The sequence below is a fragment of the Palaemon carinicauda genome, chromosome 4, assembly GCF_036898095.1.
Source record: "Palaemon carinicauda isolate YSFRI2023 chromosome 4, ASM3689809v2, whole genome shotgun sequence".
Classification (NCBI taxonomy): domain Eukaryota; kingdom Metazoa; phylum Arthropoda; class Malacostraca; order Decapoda; family Palaemonidae; genus Palaemon; species Palaemon carinicauda.
Window position 1 is genome coordinate 53,025,638 of NC_090728.1, and position 8,685 is coordinate 53,034,322.

An 8,685-nucleotide genomic window follows, 5' to 3' on the forward strand; every position below is an offset into this window, starting at 1 on the left:
ATGTATACGCTGACAGTTCAGATGTAAACACTGACCGGTAACATGAAAACGCTTACAGTTCAGATGTAAACGCTGACAGTTTAGACGTAAACACTGACAGTTCAGATGTAAACACTGACAGTTCATATGTAAACACTGACAGTTCAGATGTAAACACTGACCGGTAAGATGAAAACGCTGACAGTTCAGATGTAAACGCTGACAGTTTAGACGTAAACACTGATAGTTCAGATGTAAACGCGGTCAGTTCAGATGTAAACACTGACAGTTCAGATGCAAACGCTGACAGTTCAGATGGAAACGCTGACGGTTCTGATGTAAACACTGACAGTTCAGATGTAAACGCTGACCTACAGTAGGTAATGAGAACCGACTTGTTTTGTCTGATGATACTATAGCATATTAATTGACCTATAAGCTGATATTATAATGTTGAAAATATTGTACTTAGAATGCTTTGTTTCAACGCTACCTTCCACCGTCCTATCCTTATTCCATTGTTATTCTCGCTCTTGTTTACTTCGTGACTTGATATTCCTCCAGTATTAACATTGGTCGAAAAAGGAGACCATGTAAACTTACTTTTTATGCCCTAGATGTAAATATATATATATATATATATATATATATATATATATATATATATATATATATATATATATATATATATATATATAAAGAGAGAGAGAGAGAGAGAGAGAGAGAGAGAGAGAGAGAGAGAGAGAGAGAGAGAGAGAGAGAGAGAATACCTCGTAACTTTTCCCGAGTAGAAAATAGCTCAGCTTAATGTCCTCTTAAGAAAAGAGAGAGAGAGAGAGAGAGAGAGAGAGAGAGAGAGAGAGAGAGAGAGAGAGAGAGAGAGTTAATTTAGGTACAGAAGTCCTTTGAAGTAGTTAAGAGCTGGTTTTTTCGTCGTGTAACGGCAGCACAAAAGGCATTCAGGGCGCAGTTCAAGGAAGTCAACAATGGGCTTCTGCTACCTAAATGCTGGATTCTCCAACCAGTGAGAACCGAAACTGAAAGACTTGAACCTGCACTCAAGCCAGTGCAAACCTGCATTGAAACTTAAAATTGCACAACAGCCAGTGCGAACCGACATTAAAAGACTTGAAACTGCACTCAAGCTAGTGCAAACCTGCATTAAAAGACTTGAAATTGCACTCTAGCCAGTGTGAACCGACATTGAAAGACTTGAAACTGCACTCAAGCCAGTGCGAACCTGCATTGAATGACTTAAAATTTCACTATAGCAAGTGCAAACCTGCATTGAAAGACTTAAAATTGCACTCTTGCCAGTGCGAACCAACATTGAAAGACAAAATGCATCCAGGCCAGTGCAAACCTGCATTGAAAGACTTAAAATTGCACTACAGCCAGTGCGAACCGACATTGAAAGACTTGAAACTGCACTCAAGCCAGTGCAAACCTGCATTGAAAGACTTAAAATTGCACTACAGCCAGTGCGAACCGACACTGAAAGACTTGAACCTGCACTCAAGCCACTGCAAACCGACATTGAAAGACTTAAAACTGCACTACAGCCAGTGCGAACCGACACTGGAAGACTTGAACCTGCACTCAAGCCACTGCAAACCGACATTGAAAGACTTAAAACTGCACTACAGCCAGTGCAAACCGACACTGAAAGACTTAAAACTGCTCTTAAGCCAGTGCAAACCTGCATTGAAAGACTTAAAATTGCACTCTTGCCAGTGCGAACCAACATTGAAAGACAAACTGCATCCAGGCCAGTGCAAACCTGCATTGAAAGACTTAAAATTGCACTACAGCCAGTGCGAACCGACATTGAAAGACTTGAAACTGCACTCAAGCCAGTGCAAACCTGCATTGAAAGACTTAAAATTGCACTACAGCCAGTGCGAACCGACATTGAAAGACTTGAAACTGCACTCAAGCCAGTGCAAACCTGCATTGAAAGACTTAAAATTGCACTACAGCCAGTGCGAACCGACACTGAAAGACTTGAACCTGCACTCAAGCCACTGCAAACCGACATTGAAAGACTTAAAACTGCACTACAGCCAGTGCGAACCGACACTGAAAGAATTAAAACTGCTCTGAAGCCAGTGCAAACCTGCATTGAAAGACTTAAAATACAACTCCAGCCAGTGCGAACCTGCATTGAAAGACTTAAAATTGCACTACAGCCAGTGCAAACCTGCATTGAAAGACTTAAAATACAACTCCAGCCAGTGCGAACCTGCATTGAAAGACTTGAAATTGCAATACAGCCAGTGTGAACCAACATTGAAACACTTAAAATTGCACTCTAGCCAGTGCGAACCAACATTGAAAGACTTAAAATTGCACTCTAGCCACTGCGAACCAACATTGAAAGACTTAAAATTGCACTCTAGCCAGTGCGAACCAACATTGAAAGACTTAAAATTGCACTACAGCCATTGCGAACCAACATTGAAAGACTTAAAATTGCACTACAGCCAGTGTGAACCAACATTGAAAGACTTAAAATTGCACTCTAGCCAGTGAGAACCAACATTGAAAGACTTAAAATTGCACTATAGCCAGTGCGAACCGACATTGAAAGACTTGAAACTGCACTCAAGCCAGTGCAAACCTGCATTGAAAGACTTAAAATTGCACTACAGCCAGTGCGAACCGACATTGAAAGACTTGAAACTGCACTCAAGCCAGTGCAAACCTGCATTGAAAGACTTAAAATTGCACTACAGCCAGTGTGAACCAACATTGAAAGACTTAAAATTGCACTCTAGCCAGTGAGAACCAACATTGAAAGACTTAAAATTGCACTACAGCCAGTGCGAACTGACTTTGAAAGACTTGAAACTGCACTCAAGCCAGTGCAAACCTGCATTGAAAGACTTAAAATTGCACTACAGCCAGTGTGAACCAACATTGAAAGACTTAAAATTGCACTCTAGGCAGTGCGAACCAACATTGAAAGACTTAAAACCGCACTCTAGCCAGTGCAAACCTGCATTGAAAGACTTAAAATTGCACTCTAGCCAGTGCGAACCCACATTGAAAGACTTAAAACTGCACTCTAGGCAGTGCAAACCGACATTGAAAGACTTAGAACCGCACTCAAGCCAGTGCAAACCTGCATTGAAAGACTAAAATTGCACTACAGCCAGTGCGAACCGACACTGAAAGTCTTGAACCTGCACTCAAGCCACTGCAAACCGACATTGAAAGACTTAAAACTGCACTACAGCCAGTGCGAACGGACACTGAAAGACTTAAAACTGCTCTGAAGCCAGTGCAAACCTGCATTGAAAGACTTAAAATTGCACTACAGCCAGTGCAAACCTGCATTGAAAGACTTAAAATTGCACAACAGCCAGTGCAAACCTGCATTGAAAGACTTGAAATTGCAATACAGCCAGTGTGAACCAACATTGAAACATTTAAAATTGCACTCTAGCCAGTGCGAACCAACATTGAAAGACTTAAAATTGCACTCTAGCCACTGCGAACCAACATTGAAAGACTTAAAATTGCACTCTAGCCAGTGCGAACCAACATTGAAAGACTTAAAATTGCACTACAGCCAGTGTGAACCAACATTGAAAGACTTAAAATTGCACTCTAGCCAGTGAGAACCAACATTGAAAGACTTAAAATTGCACTATAGCCAGTGCCAACCAACATTGAAAGACTTAAAATTTCACTCTAGCCAGTGCGAACCCACATTGAAAGACTTAAAACTGCACTCTAGGCAGTGCGAACCAACATTGAAAGACTTAAAACCGCACTCTAGCCAGTGCAAACCTGCATTGAAAGACTTAAAATTGCACTCTAGCCAGTGCGAACCCACATTGAAAGACTTAAAACTGCACTCTAGGCAGTGCAAACCGACATTGAAAGACTTAGAACCGCACTCTAGCCAGTGCAAACCTGCATTGAAAGACTTAAAACTGCACTCTAGCCAGTGCAAACCTGCATTGAAAGACTTCAAATTGCACTCTAGCCAGTGCAAACCTGCATTGAAAGACTTAAAACTGCATTCAAGCCAGTGCAAATTTGTATTGAAAGACTTAAAATTGCACTCAAGCCAATGGGAACCTACATTGAAAGACTTAAAACTTCAGAGTTGAAATTATGATGCAAGTACTCTGGTCTTTAAACAGTTACAAATTTACCGAAAAAACGGTAAAAATCCTTGAAAAATGTTGCCAGGCATTTACCGATTTAGAAACAGACATATTAACGTAAAAGAGTGACATTACGACCACAAACCAGTAAAAAATAATAGCAAAGTAGGGTAAAAATGATGGTCGCCAGTATTTTACTAAAATGAGCCTGAGAACAGTATATTTTTACAGAGAATTTCCGACTAAAATTACGGGTTTTTAACAGTGTAGATTATTAAAAAAAAACCCGAATCAGTGTGAATGGATGATTTTGACAAATTATTGTAAACTTACTATTTGAATTCGTGTCTTTAAACAAACAATATATTAAAAAAATCTGTAAATGTTAAATCATTACAAAATAACTTTTTGAATTCTGGTCTTTAAACATACATAATAAAAAATACAAAATGAATCCGTAAGAATCAGTTATTTCGATAAATTAATATGAACTGACTACTTGAATTCATGAAGAATAATTATTGTTGTAGTAGTAGTAGTAGTAGTAGTAGTAGTAGTAGTAGTAGTAGTAGTAGTAGTAATATCAAAAATAATAATAATAATAATAATAATAATAATAATAATAATAATAATAATAATAATAATAATAATAAAAATCCTTTCCAATACTCTTTCTTTCAATCAAATTCATTAACGTTTCTTCATTTCATCACTATCTAGATTTCGATATCGTATCTGCATTCCTACCGATTTATTATCGTAAAATTAAAGTTATTTTGCCCTACAATGTTATTCAGGAAACCTTTTACATTAAAATGATGAAGAAATGAAGGTTTGTCAACAACTTCAGGGAAGCGAGAGTTGACATTTGAATTAGGCAAAGATTTTATGTACAAATGTCATTGATTTTATTTTGCATTTCATTCCTCCCCTGATTTTGGATAGGTTATTATTATAATTATCATTATTTGCAAATGCCATTAATTTGATTCTGTATTTCCTTGATTCAATGATTTTGGATAGGTTGTTATTATTATTATTATTATTATTATTATTATTATTATTATTATTATTATTATTATTATTATTATTGTTATAATTATTATTAATATTATTATTATTATTATTATTATTATTATTATTATTATTATTATTATTATTAAACTTTCAAGTGGAAGTAAAAGAAAATGAACTGACTCAAACTGGAAAAAAGTTAATAATTATTATTATTGTTGTTGTTGTTGTTGTTGTTGTTGTTAATTATTACTATTATTATAATTATTATTATTATTATTATTATTATTATTATTATCATCGGTATCGTCAAAGTTTCAAATGGCAGTAAAAGAAAATGAACTGACCCAAGCAATATGTAATAACAATGAAAAAACATATGAATTATTAATAGACCTTTTTTACTTGAGGTATCAATGGGAATTGGACGGTTAATTTTCCACATTTCTTTAACCTTTAAGTTACATAGTTTTTTTGTTTCTTCGGCATTTACAGATTCCTTTGATCTGGGTTAGGAAATCCCATGGTACACATACGTATCTTTTCCTACAGAATAATGAAATATTTTCCAATAAAAGAACCCTTTTTATAACTATATATAAACATATATATGTATTTTTATATATGTAAATATGAATGTGTATATATATATATATATAAATATATATATATATATATATATATATATATATATATATATATATAAATATATATATATATATATATATATATATATATATATATATATATATATATATATATATATATATATATACATACATCTCATACACCTACTAAGGCTTCATTTTTCAATACTCAAGGGTAAGCAGTACAATCATTACATACAATACTACCAAATACTACCAAAAAGCAAAAATAAAATCGCTATAAACTAAACGTACCTACACTATGCTATATTACAATCTTACGAAATGTGTATCACAGACACAATAGCATATTTCCTACCATAAGGACGCAAGTCTACCGGTCCAGCAAATGTTTTTTAGCGTACTTCTTCAATGCGCGCGCGACCCTTTTTTTAAAAACAGGTTCGCCAAGCCCAGAACACAACCGAACATAGTTACCCAATGGCCATCCAAGGCGAGTCAGGTCACACGCCCACGAGGAGAGTGTTGCAACAAGGTTTGAGTGAATAATAAGAAAAATAAAAAAAGAGCCATTATCAGTCTGTGCATGTGTTAATAGAACGTAAGATATTCATGGATAAATATGAATAGAAGAACATTTTCAATAAATTTAGAATTAACACAAATTATTCATGGACAAATATGAAGAAGAACATATTCAATAACTTTAGAATTAACACAAGAATATATTCATAGAGAAATATGAATAGAAGAACATATTCACTAAAAATAGAATTAATAGAAGAATATATTTATAGACAAATAGGAATAGAAGAAAAACATATTCAATAAATTTAGAATTAACACAAGAATATATACATGGACAAATATAAATAGAAGAACATCTTAACTAAAATTAGAATTATATACAATTAAAATCTATATATAAAATAGAAAATTTAATATAAAACAAGGCATTCACTTTTAATATATGCTAAAAATAGAACATGTCCAAGCGAATAACTACCATATAGGTTATTGCATGTGGTATGAGCATCATTAACATGCCAAAGGATTCGTAGGAATCGAAGGATATTAACCTCTATATAAGTATATCCTATATTTAAAGTTAAATCTATAAATGCAGCCTGACTATATTCCTAACCATATGGGAAACTAATATCGGGAACAGAGTAAAAGGAGAATATTATATATATATATATATATATATATATATATATATATATATATATATATATATATATATACACATATAGTTATATATGTATATATATATATTATATATATATTTATATATATATATATACATACATATATATATATATATATATATATGAATATACATAAAACTATTCATATGTAAATATACTATATATATGCATATATTTACATACTGTCTATATATATATATATATATATATATATATATATATATATATATATAGACTGTATTTATATAAACTATGATTTTATTAAAAAATATTCCAGTAAATTATCTAAAAGAATTAACTCCATGGACACCTAGTTATAATGACATTCAGGAGCTAAGTGGGAAGTAAAATAACCTATAAAATCCAAATTAATCAAAGACACGGAGCAAGGCGATGAACAAGAGTGAGATTTAATATAAAGGAGATTACTGAGAGGATAAAAGCATATTAGAAATGGATATCTCTGCTTACCAATGGCGTGTACTTAGACATATGTAACAGGAGACAGCCGCTGGAGGAGACGCATGCAAGAGACGGAATAAGAGAGATTGTCAGCTTCATCAGCACATAGCACAGGAGGGAGGAGGAGGTGGAGGTCAGGAGGAAGTCAGAAGGAGGGTGGATGTGTCGGGATAGGAGGGAGGCATGGGGAGGCTGGGAGGGAGACTGGAATAAGGAAGCTGGAAGGGTGAGAAAGACGGAGCGAAGACGAGGAGGAGGAGGGGGATGAGCAGGTCTGCCAACCTGGAGGAGCAGTAGTGGTTGTTGGTGGAGTGTCTTATTCATTCAGGGCTACCAAACGCTTGCTGCATAAAATATTCATTTAAGGGGTCTGGCCTCAGCTTACGGTCAATGTTCAGCCATTCGATACAAGCAGGAGATATTGTAAGGAGAATAAATTCCAGGTTTCAATGAATCGTAAACCAGTTTTAGCACTAAAAGGATTTACAGGTTTTTTTAAAGTTTACTGAGGAGAGCCATCTAGTGTGATACGTAAGCTGACCCATGGTCGGGAAGTTGATCTTGGGTTGGCCAAAAAGTAGCAATATGAGTTGATTCGTAGTAGCCCCAAATTGAAGAGGTGTAAGGTGGGTGAGGAGAGGCACACAAATGGCCCGATTTATTTCTTTTTTAACTACAAGGTGTTAGATCTACGCAAAAGGGTGTCACAGCATCAATAAGCTTTTCATACAGTGTAAGCAACACTTAACTAACAGCCATCTACGACAAAAGCTTATGTCGCGGCGACTAAACTCGCCGCAGAGATTCCGGGCGATATAAGCTCCACCCCGTGATGACGTCAGAGCCAATCATGTTGTCCCCCGCATTAACAGCGGTCACAACACATCCCCTTAAAGTGATTGCAAGTTAGTATAGTTTGAAATTTGTAAGGGGATGTATCATAACCGCTTGTAACGTGGGAGACAAACGTGATTGGCTATGACGTCATCAGTGGGTGGGGCTTATTTCGCCCGGAATCTTTGCAGTGACTATAGAAAACTGGATCCACTACAAGTGTCGCAGATGTAGGGAGAACTATCCCAAGTACTACTGCATTAAATAAGAACTAGGGTTAGGATTTTAGGAGTCGAATTTAGCAACATCAGCCAAAATGGACAGGTAGTGTAACACGGGCGTTTCCAGATCAGCATTATGTGAAGGTTGGCAGTTTGTGTGAATGACAGTAGTTCAGGAAGAGGGATGGAAACAAAAAGACATAAAACATAACACATTTTTATGAAAACTTGACAAGAA

General features: G+C 35.3%; 1 protein-coding gene across 1 annotated transcript in view; it reads left to right on the forward strand.

Moving 5' to 3' along the window:
• LOC137639423 (germ cell nuclear acidic protein-like) overlaps positions 1–2,261 on the forward strand; it is a 16,611-nt gene extending 14,350 nt beyond the window's left edge. Inside the window, exons 3-5 of the mRNA XM_068371697.1 lie at positions 1–37; positions 206–338; positions 1,251–2,261. The exon at positions 1–37 is cut by the window's left edge and continues 110 nt beyond it. Of these exons, the coding sequence (XP_068227798.1) occupies positions 1–37; positions 206–338; positions 1,251–2,261 (1,181 nt within the window). The remainder of the gene's footprint in view (positions 38–205; positions 339–1,250) is intronic.
• The last annotated feature ends 6,424 nt before the right edge of the window (positions 2,262–8,685 follow it).